The following is a 20,000-nucleotide window of genomic DNA, read 5'->3' on the forward strand; positions in this document are numbered from 1 at the left end:
CACACACTCACACACGCGCGCACACACCCCTGCGAGGGAAACACGCACCCGTTTGGTTTTCTTGGAGTAGGTTTTCTTCAGCAGACGCTCTTTGACCTGCTCCTGCGTGCGCGCCATGCTGACTGACAGCTCGCTGAAGCTGTCGGCCTCCTGCTGCAGGCTCACGCGCTCCTCCACCTGGCAGTGCACAGCAGCTGTCTGCCACCTCTCCTTCTTCCCAGTCAGCTTCAGAGAGCCATTCTGCTGAGGAGAGGAGAGGGGAGGAGAGGAGAGGGGAGGAGAGGGGAGGAGAGGTTCACTGAAGGATGAAGGTAGTGTTGTGTTGGTTACATCATGTGAAGCACAGCCTAGAGTGTTCATAGAACACACACACACACACACACACACACACTTCACGACCACAAGTAAGTCCAACATGATCCCAAATTTCCTCAACTCGATCAGCATTTGCAAATGTCCAGAGAACGACCAGCATTCCCACAGTGCCCAGAGCGCCGGGGGCATCAGGACTTCCCTGTGTCCACTCATCACACCCGCTTCCTTCAGAAACGAGTCTCACTGAATCTCCCAGCCAGCGGTGGCAGGGCCTTCTGTTCAGGGATAGAGGAGGGGTGGGAAACACAAGCCACTCGTTTTTCCCTCCCAAACCAAAATAAAAAACTGGAGACATAACGAAGCCGAATATAGAGTCTTTCTGCATCGCAGCCAATCAGGTTCTCCTGAGCTCCACAGCCCTGCCCACTTCCAGCTGCTCAGAGAGAATCTATAAACACAACCACAGAATCCGCATGGGCAAACAGCCGTACGAGCACTGGGATAAACGCGCACTGGGATAAACGTGCACTGGGATAAACACAGACTGGGAATAAATGCAGACTAGGACATCTACTAGGTCACCAAAACTAAGTGACCTTGAGAGTAAACAGGCCTGCTGAAGTTTTGCTTCATGTCATATCAGGTGGTCTCCAGGCCAAAATAAAAGTTCGCACACACACTCTCGCACACACATGTGCACACACGCACACGCACGCGCACACACACGGGAACACACACACATGCACACACACACACGCACGCACACGCGCACACGGGCACACACACACGCACGCACACACGCACGCACACACGCACACACACGCACGTGCACACACGCGCACACACACGCGCGCACACACACACGGGCACACACACGGGCACACACACGGGCACACACGTTTTACTGCACTTCTGATCGCTGGAAGGCAGACCACGGCCAAAGCAACACCAAAGTGGAGCAGACACACAACTAGTATCACCACGGCGTCTACACAAAACAAAACAAAATACACAAAACAGGCTTGGAAATCTATGAACATATGAATAGATTCAATATTTTTAAAATCAACATTAAAAGTCCGTATTGTGATATTGAGAACATGGTGTTAGTGGTAACTACTAGACAAAACTGCTTTTCTAATGTGGTATAATATTACTGTATCACATTTGGGACTCTGTGTATGTTTGTGAACGTGAAAGTCCTGAACACATGGGAACTCTACAGCGATGAGCCTCAGTCATTAAGGTACTCTGAGAATAACTCACGACACATCAACTCTCATGTTTCAGATCATAATGATCACTATATCAATTTAAATGCTGACCATCCAGACCCAACTAATATAAGTTCCTAACAGAAATTGTGTTTCACACTTCTAGTCATCAGCAGTGATCCTTGTATTCTACAGTATTCTAGTTCATTGGTATCTTGGACTCTGACCTACTGTACTGTACTAGGATGTATCTATGAGGAAATGACAAAGCATTTGTGTGTGTTGCTCTGGATAAGAGAGTCTGATAAATGCAGTATTTGTAAATGTTAGTGTAGATGTAAATGTTTTAATTCCTAATTAAGACCAAAAAACTCACAATTCAAACATCCAGACACATGTAAGCTAATGCCTTATTTTTAGGAATGTTGTGCTGAGATACGTTATGAACCTGGGAACAGCCATGTTGGGTGACACCTGACTGATCCCACTTCATTCAGCAAAGCCTGAACCTCTTGGAACAGCTGCTGGAGAGGAAATCCAGGCGTCTGGAGCATCGCGTATCCGCACTCTGCGGATCTGTGTCAAATCAGCTGTTGTTGGCTCCCAGAGGAAAACGAGCTCTTGGCCACTATGGTCACTTCCCTCCCTGTGGAATGACTCGTGTGTGTGGAGGCTCCAGCCATGTGGTGAGCATCAGACGGCCCTTACTCCAAATCACCACAGACACACAGAAAGACAAACACAAAGTGCAACGGCTCAGGCAGAGAGAGAGAGAGAGAGAGAGAGAGAGAGAGAGAGAGAGAGAGAGAGAGAGAGAGAGAGAGACAGAGTGAGAGGGAGAGAGAGAGAGAGAGAGAGAGAGGGAGGGAGAGAGAGAGAGTGAGAGAGAGAGAGAGAGAGAGAGAGGGAGGGAGAGAGAGAGAGAGTGAGAGGGAGAGAGAGAGAGAGAGAGAGGGAGGGAGAGAGAGAGAGTGAGGGAAAGAGAGAGAGAGTGAGAGGGAGAGAGAGAGAGAGAGAGAGAGAGGGAGGGAGAGAGAGAGGGAGGGAGGGAGAGAGGGAGGGAGAGAGAAAGAGAGGGAGAGAGAGAGAGGGAGAGAGAGAGAGTGAGAGTGAGGGGGGGAGAGAGAGAGAGGGAGGGAGAGAGAGAGAGAGTGAGAGAGAGAGAGAGAGAGAGAGAGAGGGAGGGAGAGAGAGAGAGGGAGAGAGAGAGAGTGAGAGAGAGAGAGAGGGAGGAGGAGAGAGAGAGAGAGAGAGAGAGAGAGAGAGAGAGAGAGGGAGACTTTCTGTGTCCTGCCTGCTGTGGCAGTGTATTTACTTTAGTAATTCAGTGAAGTGTTTCCACTGCCAGGTTCCTGTGGTCCTCAAGAACACAGAACTCAAGAGCATTGCACTGGAGAACATTTACATTTACGGCATTCAGCAGACGCTCTTATCCAGAGCGACTTACAAAAGTGCTTTGTCATTTACTCATAGAATATATCCAAGTACAGTATAGTAGGTTAGAATTAAAACATACCAATGAACTAGAATACTGTAGAATAGAGGGATGAATGCTTAAGGTCTATCTTAAACAATGATAAGTGCTATAAACAATAAGAGTTTGTTAAAAAGCATAAATAATACCCTACAATAGGTATTAATTTAATCAGTCAATATGGGAGCAGTGTCAGTTGTCCTTTAAATATTCCACAAATAGATGATTCTTCAGTCTGCGTTTGAAGACTGTAAGGGAACATTACACTGGAGAACACAGAACTCAAGCGTGCTGTCTAGCACTGTGACCATTTGTACTGGCCAGTCCAGTGGCTGTGGTTGGCTTACCAGGTCCTACTCAACTCAGCTTGAGACGCAGCAAGACAGAATTGAGAATGAGAAAGATACGAGACAAACCACACACACAAAGCAAGACAGCAGTGTTTTACTAATGCAGTGTTTGACTAATGCTTCTTTTCATTTGGTTAAAGAAACACATTAAAAAAATTACAAATAAATAAATCAAACTACAATCTTAAACATATGTTGTAGTGGAATGACAGAATAATAGTAAGTATGGCTCTCTGTGTGTGTGTGTGTGTGTGTGAGAGAGAGAGAGAGAGAGAGTGTGTGTGTGTGTGTGTGTGTGTGTGTGTGAGTGAGAGAGAGTGTGTGTGTGTGTGTGTGTGTGTGTGTGTGTGTGTGTGTGTGAGTGTGTGTGTGTGAGTGTGTATGCGTGTGTGTGTGTGTTTGTGTGGTTAGCTGCACCTGATCAAGGAGCAGTTTATAATCAATTGTCTCTTTTCTTCACCCAGAACCAGCTGCATGATCCCAATGAGTCTGCCTACAAACCGGCGCGTTCTACAGAAACGGCCCTCATAGCAGTGATGGAAAACTTCATGTTGCTAAAGCTGCCAAACAGTCATCTGTTTTGATTCTTCTAGAGCTTTCAGCAGCCTTTGACACAGTGAACCACAACATTCTTCTCTTTGTTCTCTCCAGGCTTGGTGTGACTGGTTCTGCTTAGAGATGGTTTCAGTCCTATCTGGAGGGACGGTCCTATCAGGTCACATGAAGAGGATCCACATCCAAACCGTGTAGACTCTCCACTGGTGTTCCACAGGGCTCAGTATTAGACCCCCTTCTCTTCTCTTTGCAAACTCGCTCTCTTGGTGATGTAATATCTTCTCATGGTTTCTCCTACCACTGCTATACTGATGACACCCAATTATTTGTTTCTTTCCCACCCTCCAACACACAGGTCTCCAGATGTATCTCAGCATGCTTGACTGACATCGCGTCATGGATGACAGCCCACCACTTGAAGCTCAACCCCAGTAAAACTGAGCTTCTGTTCATCCCAGGTACTCCCAACCCTTACCATGACCTCACTGTTTCCTTTGAGAACTCCCTGGTATCACCTTCCGAAGCTGCCCGTAGCCTGGCCGAAACTTTGGACAACTAGTTGTCCTTCTCAACTCATGTTTCTAATCTAACCCAGTCTTGCAGATTCCTCCTTTGTAACATACGAAGGATTTGGCCCTTTCTCTCGCAGGAAGCTACCCAGGTGCTTGTGCAGTCTCTTGCGATCTCAAAGCTAGAGTACTGCAACTCGCTACTTGCCATCAAACCTCTACAACTTGTCCAGAATGCAGCAGCACGACTGGTCTTCAATCATCCGAAGTTCACACGTTACTCCACTGCTGTGCTCCCTTCACTGGCTCCAAGTAGCTGCACACATCAGATTTAAAACCTCGATGCTTGCCTACAAATCCAAAAATGGACCAGCCCCTTCATACATGAGGTCAAAGGTCAAAGCCCTATCCGTACCTTGAGTACTTCGAACCTCAAGTACGGCTCGGCTTGAAATACCTTGCTTCAGGTCTCATGGACGACAAACATTGAGACTATTTTCTGTCCTGGCTCCAAGATGGTGGAATGAACTCCCGCTTACTGTCTGGACAGCAGAGTCCCTTGCAGTCTTCAAACGCAGACTGAAGAATCATCTATTTGTGGAATATTTAAAGGACAACTGACACTGCTCCCATATTGACTGATTAAATTAATACCTATTGTAGGGCACAATTTATGCTTTTTAACAAACTCTAGCACTTATTGTTTATAGCACTTATCATTGTTTAAGATAGACCTTATGTATTTTGCACTTCTAGGTATCAGCATTCATCCCTGTATTCTACAGTGTTCTAGTTCATTGGTATGTTTAATTCTAACCTACTGTACTTGGATATATTCTATGAGTAAATGACAAAGCACTTTTGTAAGTCACTCTGGATAAGAGCATCTGCTGAATGCCGTAAATGTAAAACATCTGGCAACCAAAGGTCCTTTTGGGGTATCTGGAAACCCAAGGTCCTACTCGGGTATCTGGCAACCCAAGGTTCAACTGGGGTAACTGGCAACCCAAGGTCCTATTCGGGTATCTGGCAACCCAAGGTTCTACTCAGGTATCTGGCAGCTGAGGCTCTACTGCACTGCTGTGGTCACTGAGCTGGCCTCGGCCCCCCAGTTGGTTTCCAGTGGTCCGTCTAAAACGCAACACACGATGGAGGTTTGTCTCCCAACAGGGCCTTCTGCAGCGTAGGCACGGCAACGGCTCCAGGTGGACTGCGCCAGCGCGATTGCGTTTCTGACGTGCCGTTCTCACCTGAGTGGAAGTGAATTATTTAGCAGAATGTAGAGACAAGCTGGAAACCAGCACAGCAGCACCAGGTACCAGCACAGGACAGGAATGGACATACATGGAATTATGGGTAGAACTCGCCGGCATCACTGTGACCACCAGTAGCAGTAATGGACAAATCCCACAGCCAAAGCTCTCACTGGTGTGGCGACGGTTAGTGTTGATATTCTCACAGAAACAGGAAACCGCACATGCAGGAAGTGGCTTACCACTCTGTGAGCATCAGGCGTAAAATGAGCAAGCAAAATTGGTCAGTAAAACTGCCACAAAACTACAGTAGCACCTAATTATCAAGAGCGTGACTCTAAGACACGTCATGGGGGTGTGTGAGTGTGTAGGGAAGAACACGCGAGTACACAACATCACACACGGGGTGTGTGAGCAGAACAGGAGATGAAAGTCATGATTCAATTAGCAACAGAGAGTAGAACTCACTCACATACACACACACATGGAAAATCTACCTAAAATCATATTTTATTCAGTATTTAGGGTAGGTAGATATTTATTGTATTCTGCATTTAGGATCCAAACATAATCCTACCCTAACATAACCCTACCCTATGATAACCCTGTTCGATCCTCCTTAATACAATCCAGTTGACCACTTCAGCAGTAACATCTGCTGATAATCACTTACAAAATGTTGATTCAGTATAATGGAACTAATTTATAATGTCATCACTCCACAACACCATGTCAGTGTCTCTCCTGGAGGCTTAAACACACCACTCGTTTAGCAGGATTAAATCATGAAGTCATAAACCACGTCACAACATCACGCCCAGCCAGGTTTGAGGAAGGCAGGCACTTCGCTGGTTTCCACGCCATCGCGCTCTGACACGCTCTGGAGTGTGCGGCCGTCTCTCGGCACAGACACCGCTGAACATGTTGCCTTATCTTTAAGAGGACACCTCAGACATCCTCCAGGCTCAGAACAGTTTATCACCAGAGTGATGCGTTTGAATGGTCTCCGCGGAAACACAGGGCTTATTTCACTGCCCCCCCCCTTCTGACAGACATCCGTCAGTTACAACACTTTAATGTAGGGGAATCGGCTCCTTGCCTCGAACTCACTCTCAGAGAGAGAGAGAGAGAGTGGGAGTATGCGAGTGAGAGAGAGATTTGTTACACTACTTCAAAAATATTTATCCGTGTTCTGGAGCGTCAGGGCTGTGGATATATAATAGATTTCTAAACGAGGGAGCCCATGTGTGTGTGTGCATACGCTTCAAGAGGGGGATAAATCGTGTCAGAAGAGTTGGAATTTAAACCACATTGCTTCAGCACTGCGCATGGCACTACTGCGTCCCGGCAGTCAGTAAAGACGGATGGGGCCACAAGCTCATACACACACCTTTAATTAACTCACATTGAGGGCTCTATTTACAATGACTTATGCTAAACACCCTCTGAGAACAACACGGGACGGAGTGAGTAGCGAATCCTCAGGGGTGTAAAAGCACACGGCCTGTATTTCAACTGTAACAGCCTTCTAAACGGTTTACATCGCATAACAGCGACTGTGGGGGCGTTTTATGCTTTACATCCATCTAGAGTCATTTTAAGGTCAACATGCAAATTAATGCAAATGAGAAATCTGCATGGATGATCGTGGTCTTGCTGATTAAGCCAACAGGTGCAAGGTTGCATTGTATCCTGGAACAATAGCTTCATACCCAAAGCCCCATTCTGTACGATGACCAGGCCAAGCTGCAGGTTCCAGCGTCTGTGCAGGAGTTTCTCGTTTTCCACAACCTGGCGTATGGCGGATGAGGCTGACATGAGGAACATGGTTATCACAGTCTCATGGTTATGAAGATCAGAGAAGGTGTGAGCACATTTCAGTGCATTAACGCAGGACGAGCACTCACGGGATAGTCTCTCTCTCTCAGTCTCAGTTTCAGTTATTCAGCTGATTGTAATATTCGTGTAGTAGTCAACAACCTTCTTGCGATTTAGAATTGTTCTGTTTGACGTAAGCCAGAAATCCAGGTCAGTGTTCTAGAGTTCAGCAAAGGATCGTGGGTAAAATCTGACTGGAGTGCAAATCTCCGCAGCTGCTGGGACCCGCGTGGTGTGAGGAGTGAGACCAGTCTGGGGATGTCCCAACAACTCACAGACATGGCAAAGTGGGTGGTAAAACCACAAAGAAACGTCAGTCTGGCCCATGTCAAACCACACCCTCTGCCCCGTCCATGATAAAACCACACCCTCGGTCATGCCCGTGTCAGTCCCACCCACGTCAGCCGAGGAAGCCAATCACTCACTGCCATACGCTACTCAGACAGGAGAAAGGAAAGACAGGACAAGAGACCAAACACCTAATGGAGGAAAGAACAGTCTGATTACAGCCCGAATCAGTGCAGAGTCTGATTACAGCCCGAATCAGTGTAGTCTGATTACAGCCCGAATCGGTGCAGTCTGATTACAGCCCAAATCAGTGCAGAGTCTGATTACAGCCCAAATCAGTGCAGAGTCTGATTACAGCCCAAATCAGTGCAGTCTGATTACAGCCCAAGTCAGTGTGCAGAGTCTGATTACAGCCCGAATCAGTGCAGTCTGATTACAGCCCAAGTCAGTGTGCAGTCTGATTACAGCCCGAATCAGTGCAGAGACTAATTACAGCCTGAATCAGTGCAGAGTCTGATTACAGCCCAAGTCAGTGTGCAGTCTGATTACAACCCGAATCAGTGCAGAGTCTGATTACAGCCCAAGTCAGTGTGCAGTCTGATTACAGCCCAAATCAGTGCAGTCTAATTACAGCCCGAATCAGTGCAGAGTCTAATTACAGCCCAAGTCAGTGTGCAGAGTCTGATTACAGCCCGAATCAGTGCAAAGTCTGCGGAAAAAAGAGGAAGTGTAAGCTGCCATGAAAGAGCAGGAGAGGGGGAGAGAGAGAGAGAGAGAGAGAGAGAGAAATTATGCTGACATTTCTCAGATTGCACTTAAAAAGGTACATGGGCAAAGAAGTAACACACCATGGGACAAGGTACACACAGCTGGCAATTTGTTCCCCACACTCACACACACACACACACACACACACACACACACACACACACACACACACACACACACACACACACACACACGGTGGTCCCCACAAAGTCAAAAACATCAGATGTTCCTATCCTTGTGGGGACATTTGGTCCCCATGGATACACACACACATGCACACACACCCAGCCCTGGCCCACTTCCTCCTCCCACAGTGCAGTATACCAACATGGCCCTCAGATTTGCATACTTCTAGTTCCTGTGAGATTCAGAGAGTTTACATGCAGTCCTGAGAGTTCATATGAGGTAATCGACACAAAGATGTCCGACAGTTAAACATCTCACATCAGTTCCAAATATTTACCAAGTATTCACCAGATCCTCATTTTAAACGCTGCTGACATGTAAAGCAGCCAAACATTAGAGTCGTCAACACGGCATAGTCTCGGGTTCCTCTGGAGTGAGAAAACACTTCTGTGTTGTGTGATCCCTTTGGGAAGTCTTGGCATTCCGTATGATTTGCAGTTCTGAGGACATTCTGAAGGCTGTTACCGTACCAGTTCTGCTGTTTCAGTCTGAAACATAGCGCTTCCATCCTTCTCCGTGGAATCGTGGCGTTACGAGCACCAGGGCCAGACAGGCATGTACACACACACACCGGCAGTCACAAGACTCCTCGGTTACGCTCTCGATCAGCTGTCGACAACTCGTTAGAAACGCTAATTTCCTCACGAGCCTTTAGTCAGAGCGAACAGTGCCAGTTGGCAAACACACCGGAACACACACACACACACACACACACACACACACACACAGAGCTACTTAACACTGCAGAGCTCTCTTCAGCACAAAGATATACAAGTGTCTGCAACTGTGAGAATGAGACCTCAACCCCCCCCACACACACACAGTTATGTTGTCATCTAAGACCTCACCAGTTTCCCTACAGAACCATCCTGAATTTAAAGACCTTTTCCCTCATAGTGCAATGTTGCATTTTCTGGCGCACCGGAGGGAGCTCCTAGGGACCATTACATCACTTATGACACCACAACACATACACTTGACACATGGCTGACGCGTCACATGACCCCATCAGCTGAGAGCACCCCTGAGCTGTGTCCACTGGAGTTCCCACCTCCCACTGGTGCTAAACCTCCAGAGGGCCTGCTGTGGTGCAGTTAGAGCACCTCCTCCAGTACACAGGGAGTAAACAGCACCTCCTCCAGTACACAGGGAGTAAACAGCACCTCCTCCAGTACACAGGGAGTAAACAACACCTTCTCCAGTACACAGGGAGTAAACAGCATCTGCTCCAGTACACAGGGAGTAAACAACACCTTCTCCAGTACACAGGGAGTAAACAACACCTTCTCCAGTACACAGGGAGTAAACAGCACCTCCTCCAGTAAACAGAGAGTAAGCAACACCTCCTCCAGGCCACAGTACACAGGGAGTAAACAGCACCTCCTCCAGTACACAGGGAGTAAACAGCACCTCCTCCAGTACACGGGGAGTACCCAATCACTCGTTAATTAATTAACTAATCAACTAATTAACGGACTGGTTCTGGATTCTGAGCGCGTTTCTTCCCAAGTGGCCTGCAGGAGCTTTGCTCCTCCTTGTAGGAGCTGCAGGTGGAGGCGGGTAGGCTCAGAGCACACCTCCCCAGTGGAACCATAGCTGATGAAGACATCAGCTCTCGACTGTCCTAATACGCCTTGACATGGGGGGATTATGTGAGGAGGTCACCACTCATCCAATTAAGCCTATTAAAGAAACACATGGGGAAGACGAGGTTAAAGTGTGACATCCTCCCCACTGACATAGTTATTGTGTGTGTGTGTGTACACTACAAGCAAAACATCAAAGGTACCAAGATATCCATATTCCTCTCATCTCCTAGGCATTGATCTCCAGGGAGATATCACCTTTGACCTTCTTTGTTCGTCTGTGTTCAATTTATTCTCCCTTTTCTCTCTAGGGGGAGTTTTAAAAAGAAATTCACCCGGCAGTCATGCTGCCCTCTCCCTGCCAAACCCCCAAACCCCATCGGTGTTCATCATATCTATTCATTTGGTGGAGATGTTACTGGGAATACCCTCTGGAATACCGACAGCCACACACGCCCTCCATTTACACACTGTTACCCCTTATTTACATATGGTTACCCTCCATTTACAGAAGGCTTTACCACATCCTCACGTTCCTCACGTTTAAAATGAATTTCCATTTTAGTCTGTGTGAGATCACAGTCAACAAATTTTTTTTCTTTTAAATGACATCAGCTGATCTGTGCTGAGTATCATCTGTTCCTGAAACATCCGACGATGTATCACCGTATCGGCCAATACTGAGAGTCGGCTGATATATCGGTGCACCCCTGGTGGTCTCCTGCCCTGCTCGAATCCTTCACTCAAACTTCCTCCATTTGTCCAATGACAGAGTTGCAACTCTCCCATGTACTCCTCACATGCCACACACGGTGTGGAAGCTGCAGAGTGACAGAGAGGTAATCACACCAGAGTTGTAAATGGGAAAACACTCTCTCAAATACAGCAAGGTAGGCAGAGTCTCCAGTAAAGTACAAACCCCAACGAGTACCTGCACATAACACGGGGTATACTGAGATGGCGAGAGAGTGAGAAAAAGAGAGAGAGAAAGAGAGAATGAAAACACGATACAGAGGGCCACAGAGAGAGAGAGAGAGAGAGAGAGAGAGAGAGAGAGAGTATGTGTGAACAGATCAGGTGACCTCTGTCAGTGTAACGGATATCTCTTCACCTGAGGGTCATGACCCCAGCGTGGAGGTACAGCCGGTCCAGAGAACAGAGCAGTAGACGGCTGGACGCATGCACACACTCACGCGCACGCACACACACACAGAAACACTTCAGCATGTGTCCTCCATCCATGTATAAGAATGCAAAGTTAATGAAAACTATGTCCATCTAAGAGTGTATTAAAGGTGTGGTGAAGCATAACGTTACGTCCCTTACCTGAGTACTAGGGAGGAAGCTACTCTAGAACACATCGTGTGTGTGTGTGTGTGTGTGTGTGTGTGTGTGTGCTCTAATGAGAAAATATCCTTTCACTTCCTGAAGAAAAAGAACATGTTTGTACAGTTCATGCTTTTCATGATCACACACACACACCCACTCACACACACACACACACACACACACGTTCTCTCCAGGGTAATGTTTGTTCCCTGACCTCTACATGCGTGTGCCCTCCCCCCTGCTGGAGCAGGACACCCATTAGCATCCTCACTGCAGTCCCGCACACTGGGCAACAGGACCCAGTACCCGCTAACCTGGGCCCCCAGTACCCACTCACCCAGGGCCCCCAGTACCCGCTCATCTGGGCCCCCAGTACCCACTCACCCAGGGCCCCCAGTACCCACTCACCCAGGGCCCCCAGTACCCGCTCATCTGAGCCCCCAGTACCCACTCACCCAGGGCCCCCAGTACCCGCTCATCTGGGCCCCCAGTACCCACTCACCCAGGGCCCCCAGTACCCGCTCATCTGGGCCCCCGGAACCCGCTCACCAGTACCTGAGTCTCCCCCATCCCAGACATTTGCTGTAGTAAAGCACAATGCCCGAGGGCATAGGGTGGGGGAGTAGGATAGGATGTGAGAAACGTCTCACTACACGTCTGGCACTCATACAACCACCAGTCACCTGACCCAACTGACACTCATTCGGCACCACAGGCACACACGTAGGGGCATTAGGGGCTGTTAGAGGCTGTGACCCCCAAACTGGGACATAATATTGATATATATATATATATATATATATATATATATATATGTATCACCGGAGAGGTCTACAGCTATATGAAAGCAATGTCTCTCACACACTCACACACACAGCTTTTGAAACAACAGATCCACAAGCACCTCTTATTAGTTAACAGTACTAAGCAACAACAGATTATGATTTGTTTGTTTATGTAATCATTTATTTGGTTCCGCCAACACAAACAGCTCTGCAACTGGACTGTTGCCAAGCAACACAAATACTGTCCCGCACAGGGACTTGCTACTCTGTATAGGTTTGCATCACGACAGGTCATCAACCAGGGAAATAAGAGTGAGTCCGATGAGTTAATAGTGAACTGTGTTCTGATCTATAGGTAAGGTTTGTTAATGTAACGAGTTAATAGTGAAGTGTGTTCTGATCTAATAATAGTGAAGTGTGTCCTGATCTAATATAGGTAACGCTCATTAATGTAACAAGTTATTCGGACACACCTGTGTAGTGGAGGGATATGTGTGTCGTTCAGAGTCTCAGTGCGGTTATACTCTATATTAGCGCTCATGGAATATCTCTCGTCCAATCAAATTACTTGGTTGGAACTAACTGTTGTGCAAAAAAACAGACAGACAAACAAATAAATACGTTTTACATATTTTAAATATTTAATACTAATTTATTACATTTAGAAGCATCCTCTCTCTCATTATGTAATTAATGTGAGCAAAGCTTGCTAAGAGCAAGGGAACATGTGCCAGTACAGAGGCTTGTCCATCATCTCCACTGGCTAGATTTCAGATCAATTACAACACAAAAACAGTAAGTACAAACAAACAATTACCAAACAGAACAATAGGGCCTCTACTAGCTGCTCATGAAGTGCACGCACACACACACACACTCACTTTCTATCATACATGTGAGTGCTCATCCAATCACAAATGCTGCCAAAATCACTGAGTATTTATTTCACTGCCAATAATTCCTACTATTAAAACATCTCTGAAAAAGTGGTGTGTGAGTGAGAGAGAGAGAGAGAGAGTGTGTGTGTGTGTGTGTGTGTGTGTGTGTGTGTGTGTGTGTGTGTGTGTGTGTGTGTGTGTGTGTGTGGAGGGGGGGGTTTGGTGTTGTCACCTCCTGGTACGGAACACACTGAGTGTTGTACCACACTCTACAGCTGCTAAGCACACTATGTGTGTGTGCATGTGTGTGTGTGTGTGTGTGTGTGTGTGTGTGTGTGTGTGTGTGCCCCCAAAACAAACTCATATACACAAGCACACAACACAAGTCTCATGCATACACAGCTCAATGAAACAGACTCCGACACAAAACACAGAACAATACAATGAAACTGTCAAACAAAAACACACAGCAACACAACAAACTCATGCATAACAACTTCAGTTCTCCCTACCATGAGTTCAGACAGACACCACAGTGAAACAACCTCAAACATACAAAAATATAGCAATTATAAAATCAAATACACTAAAGGCAATAAAACACAGAAGCAAAATAAACAAATTAAAATGCACAAAAAACATATAAACACAAGCACAAACACCCAGCAATTCCATTGAACAAACATCCATAATTACCAACATACAGACACAACAAAAACCCAGGAAACACAGTCATAATCATGACTAAATATCACATAATAAAACTCAAATACAAAAGTACCCTCCAGTAAAACAGTACACAAAACACACTATAAACAATGAAAACAAATAAAAAACACAGTTTAGGGTCAGAGAAATAATGGTGTGTCCACGCAGCAGCAGTTAACTAAACAACATATGTTTACCAAACAACATTAGTTTACTAAACATCACCTGTTTACCAAACATCAGTTTACTAAACATGTTTACCAAACATCAGTTTACTAAGCATGTTTACCAAACATCATCTGTTCACTCTACAACATCTGCTTACCAAACTTCTGTTTACCAAACATCATTGCCATAATGTCGGAAATGGGTCTCATTCTAATGGTGATTGGATTAGGAGCTGGATGATAATTAGTCCACATACCAGTGATCATGGTGCCCATAAACCTGAGTGGAGAGCAGTTAGCACCATCCTGGAGCGGATGGGGCAGGTGGAGGAGTGGATGGGGCAGGTGGAGCTGCAGACAGAGGAGCATCCTAAACATTCCTGCTTCAAAGACTTTCATTACCAACTCCACACCTGAGAGGAGGAAGCCTGCCTGTGCGCTGGTGAATGCGGAGAAATGTTGGCCGTGTTAATTCAAACACGGAGCCCAGCAGATTAAACAGCTGTCACCTGAGGCCTTCATATCCGGCAGAACGGAGGAGACGTGGAGCTGAACGTTTTCAGATAGGAAGCTTGTTCAGGTGGAGAAAACAACTCAGAAAGGTCTGTACACACTACACGTAGCACTGTGACTCAGCGTTCAGTACTTCTATAAAACTTGATTTGATATACAAATAAATGTGTACACACACATCCTGACCCCCACAGTGCATGAGGCACAGGCAAACTTGCACATGCTCAAATACACAATCATCTAACTTCCCATTTACGCTCTTTCTCTGTCTGTCTTTCTGACACCACAACAATCACTCTTCTTATCAGAATAAAGTGCCTGTAGCCGTTTAACAGCCTTTTAACACAGATCTGAAAACCAGGTCAATACAACGCATCATTTCTGACAGAGAGAGAGAGCTGTAACTCCCGTTTTGCTGCCGACACACCGGAAAAGAGAGTGGTGTCAGAATCCCTCTAATCAAACTACGCCATGCGCTGTTGTCTTAACCAGGACAAGAGTATACATTTACATTTATGGCATTTGTCTGACGCTTTTATCCAAAGTGACTTACTGTTACGACTGAGTACAGCTTGAGTAATTGAGGGTTAAGGGTCTTGCTCAGGGGCCCAAGAGGATATGATATATTCATATGAGTTTTGTTTACATCTTTGAGTTGATGGTAAATATTTGCCATTCTCCTGTGGACAGCTGCTAGCATTCTGCGGGGGCGTGAACACACGGCTCAGTGTTTACGTTGTGTTACCGGTCACCTGTTTCATTTAGTCCATGCCGCTCCCAGGTGGTGTGGATGTTAGAATCTGATTCTGTTTAGACTGATTTAAGCCCTGTTCTGTTTCACGACTATTGTCGGTCACCGTTATCTTACGTGGCTTTGTCATATAATTTTCATATAATTCATATAATTAGCGCACTTTTATGTTTGTTTTCATTAATTTTTGTCAATTTTCTTTAAACTCTTCAGGTGTGTCTTTGCTTTGCTGACGATATGAGTGTGAAGGTAAGGTGTTGAAGAATTAAAAAGCAACGCTGAATCATTTTATAACAATGTACCATTTTGTGCTTTGGTCCAGACCATGGGGCTGAGCTACAAATCTACAATGACCTTCATTACATGAAGATGCCCCAGAGTTCTGGTCTGAACCTGCTAGAACTTGCTCCAACACCTGAGCTTGGTTCAGCCAGAGGGAACAGGGTGACGGAGAGAGCAACACTAGTACACACACACACAAACACACACACACACGCACACGCACACACACACACACACACTGAGGGTCACTGTACTACCCAAGTGTGAGGATGTCCATTACAGGTTTAACCTGAATGAGAGATTATAGCGCAAACTTAACAGTCTACACAGTCAAACCACACACGCTCTCTCACACATACACATACACACACACGCACACACACACACACACTTCTGCCACTGAAGGGGAATAATTAATGACTGTGTATACTGCTCTGTTTGTCTAATTAGTTGAATTGTAGAAGTACAGTAATATCCTTACAGAACCAGGAAGACGAGAGAGAGAGAGAGAGTGAGTGAGTGAGTGAGTGAGTGAGTGGACCTGATAGAAGGCAAATGTTCTAATCCACACACAAAATCAGGATAGCAGGACTGGAAGACCCACTCCACTGATCAGCAGAGAGTGGCTTCGGTTCGGAATCACACAACAGGATTCCACAGGGAAGGGAATAAGGTGACTGGGAGAGACACTGCACAGCAGGGATTAGCCTCCGCAATCCCACAGCACTCCAGGGTTTAGTGTACTGAAGTATTCCAGCACTCCAAGATTTAGTGTTATGGAATCCCACAGAGCTCCATGGTTCCAACTCAGAAGTGAAAGAACAGCAGGGTTTGGTTTTCAAGGGTTAGGGATTGTGTTAGGGGTTATGGGTTATGTTAGGGGTAGGGGTAATGGGTTAAGGTTAGGGGTTATGGGTTGTGTTAGGGGTAGGGGTAATGGGTTAGCTGTTAGTGGTTATGGTTAGAGGTAATAAGTTAAGGGTAATGGGTTAAGGTTAGGGGTAATGGGTTAGGGGTTATGGGTTATGTTAGGGGTAGGGGCAATGGGTTAAGGTTAGGGATAATGGGTTAGGGGTTATGGGTTATGTTAGGGGTAGGGGCAATGGGTTAAGGTTAGGGATAATGGGTTAGGGGTTATGGGTTATGTTAGGGGTAGGGGCAATGGGTTAAGGTTAGGGGTTATGGGTTAGGTTAGGGGTAGGGGCAATGGGTTAAGGTTAGGGATAATGGGTTAGGGGTTATGGGTTAGGTTAGGGGTAGGGGCAATGGGTTAAGGTTAGGGATAATGGGTTAGGGGTTATGGGTTAGGTTAGGGGTAGGGGCAATGGGTTAAGGTTAGGGATAATGGGTTAGGGGTTATGGGTTAGGTTAGGGGTAGGGGCAATGGGTTAAGGTTAGGGGTAGGGGTAATGGGTTAAGGTTAGGGGTTATGGGTTATGTTAGGGGTAGGGGCAATGGGTTAGCTGTTAGCGGTTATGGTTAGAGGTAATAAGTTAGGGGTAATGGGTTAAGGTTAGGGGTTATGGGTTAGGGGTTATGGGTTAGGTTAGGGGTAGGGGCAATGGGTTAGCTGTTAGTGGTTATTGTTAGAGGTAATAAGTTAGGGGTTAGGGGTTAGGGGTTAAGGTTAGGGATAATGGGTTAGGGGTTATGGGTTGTGTTAGGGGTAGGGGTAATGGGTTAAGGTTAGGGATAATGGGTTAGGGGTTATGGGTTGTGTTAGGGGTAGGGGTAATGGGTTAAGGTTAGGGATAATGGGTTAGGGGTTATGGGTTGTGTTAGGGGTAGGGGTAATGGGTTAAGGTTAGGGATAATGGGTTAGGGGTTATGGGTTGTGTTAGGGGTAGGGGCAATGGGTTAAGGTTAGGGGTTATGGGTTAGGTTAGGGGTAGGGGCAATGGGTTAAGGTTAGGGATAATGGGTTAGGGGTTATGGGTTAGGTTAGGGGTAGGGGCAATGGGTTAAGGTTAGGGATAATGGGTTAGGGGTTATGGGTTAAGTTAGGGGTAGGGGCAATGGGTTAAGGTTAGGGATAATGGGTTAGGGGTTATGGGTTAGGTTAGGGGTAGGGGCAATGGGTTAAGGTTAGGGATAATGGGTTAGGGGTTATGGGTTATGTTAGGGGTAGGGGCAATGGGTTAAGGTTAGGGGTTATGGGTTAAGTTAGGGGTAGGGGCAATGGGTTAAGGTTAGGGATAATGGGTTAGGGGTTATGGGTTAAGTTAGGGGTAGGGGCAATGGGTTAAGGTTAGGGATAATGGGTTAGGGGTTATGGGTTAGGTTAGGGGTAGGGGCAATGGGTTAAGGTTAGGGGTAGGGGCAATGGGTTAGGTTAGGGGTTATGGGTTATGTTAGGGGTAGGGGCAATGGGTTAGCTGTTAGCGGTTATGGTTAGAGGTAATAAGTTAGGGGTAATGGGTTAAGGTTAGGGGTTATGGGTTAGGGGTTATGGGTTAGGTTAGGGGTAGGGGCAATGGGTTAGCTGTTAGTGGTTATTGTTAGAGGTAATAAGTTAGGGGTTAGGGGTTAGGGGTTAAGGTTAGGGATAATGGGTTAGGGGTTATGGGTTGTGTTAGGGGTAGGGGTAATGGGTTAGCTGTTAGTGGTTATTGTTAGAGGTAATAAGTTAGGGGTTAGGGTTAGGGGTTAGGGGTTAGAGGTTAGGGGTTAAGGTTTGGGGTTAAGAATTGCCCTGCTACTCTCCTTACTCTCACACACCAGTTCAACTCAGGAAGGAGCCCAGAGCAGAACTGTAGATCTGAACACACAGGCACACACTCAAGCACATGGCCACTCATCATCAAAATCCCAAGTGTTGAATAAACTTCCAGTGTTTCACTTCCAGAGTGTTTCATTTGTGACCAGCTGGACGTAACTGAGCTGTAGGTGTTAATTCAAGGCTGAGGGACTCGTGGTGTGAACAGCTGGTCTGTGGTGAAGGTCTGTAGAAGGTTCTGTGTTCACACTGCATCCTCTAACTTCCCACGTCTTTTTCAGGAACATCCCGACATGTATATAAGATTCATGCCGCGTTTCTCCTGCGCTGTACGTGTACACACCGTGTGCTTTGGTATGTTGCATTTTGGTTGTACCGAGACATGAAAACGACCTAATCACCTCATTCTTATGGTCCGGCCATGATGACAGCACTGATGTGATAATGAATGCTGACTGTGCGCTCACTGTGCGTGTGTGTGTGTGTGTGTGTGTGTGTGTGTGTGTGTGTGTGTGTGTGTGTGTGTGTGCTAGCATTTCTGACCTTCATTGATGAAGCTGGTTCGTAATGATCTTCAAACACACTGGCTCAGACTGACCATTCACATCCCTGCTCAGGCAGGACAAAGAATCATGGGTAACTTCTTAGTGCCAGCAGCTATCAGACACTATCACACGTCATACATTAGCACCTATGAGACATTAGCAGCTATCAGACATTAGCACGTGTCAGACATTAGCACACGTCAGACATTAGCACACGTCAGACACTAACAGCTATCAGACACTAACAGCTATCAGACACTATCACACGTCAGACATTAGCACCTATGAGACATTAGCACACGTCAGACATTGGCAGCTATCAGACATTAGCACACGTCAGACATTAGCAGCTATCAGACATTAGCACACGTCAGACATTAGCAGCTATCAGACATTAGCACACGTCAGACATTAGCACACGTCAGACACTAGCACACGTCAGACATTGGCAGCTATCAGACATTAGCTCCTATCAGACATTAGCACACGTCAGACATTAGCAGCTATCAGACATTCGCACACGTCAGACACTAGCAGCTATCAGACATTAGCAGCTATCAGACATTAGCACACGTCAGACATTAGCACACATCAGACATTAGCAGCTATCAGACATTAGCACACGTCAGACATTAGCACACGTCAGACACTATCACACGTCATACATTAGCACCTATGAGATATTAGCACACGTCAGACATTAGCAGCTATCAGACATTAGCACATGTCAGACATTAGCAGCTATCAGACATTAGCACACGTCAGACACTAGCACACGTCAGACACTAGCACATGTCAGACATTGGCAGCTATCAGACATTAGCTCCTATCAGACATTAGCACACATCAGACATTAGCAACTATCAGACACTAGCACACGTCAGACACTAGCACACGTCAGACACTAGCACACGTCAGACACTAGCACACGTCAGACATTGGCAGCTATC

At 46.4% G+C, this 20,000-nt stretch overlaps 1 protein-coding gene across 15 annotated transcripts in view; it reads right to left on the reverse strand.

Annotated features, from left to right (window-relative positions):
• The window catches only part of fbrsl1 (fibrosin-like 1), a 212,569-nt gene that overhangs the window by 168,943 nt on the left and 23,626 nt on the right, over positions 1–20,000 (reverse strand). For 12 of the 15 annotated variants that reach the window (XM_035530301.1, XM_035530305.1, XM_035530315.1 and 9 more), the window contains one exon: positions 49–243. The exons of 1 other annotated variant lie outside the window; for it this stretch is intronic. In XM_035530301.1, coding sequence (XP_035386194.1) covers positions 49–243 — 195 coding nt within the window. The remainder of the gene's footprint in view (positions 1–48; positions 244–20,000) is intronic. 2 more of the 15 variants (XM_035530303.1, XM_035530319.1) reach the window with 1 other exon arrangement.

This window comes from Electrophorus electricus, chromosome 9 (genome assembly GCF_013358815.1).
Source record: "Electrophorus electricus isolate fEleEle1 chromosome 9, fEleEle1.pri, whole genome shotgun sequence".
Lineage (NCBI taxonomy): Eukaryota > Metazoa > Chordata > Actinopteri > Gymnotiformes > Gymnotidae > Electrophorus > Electrophorus electricus.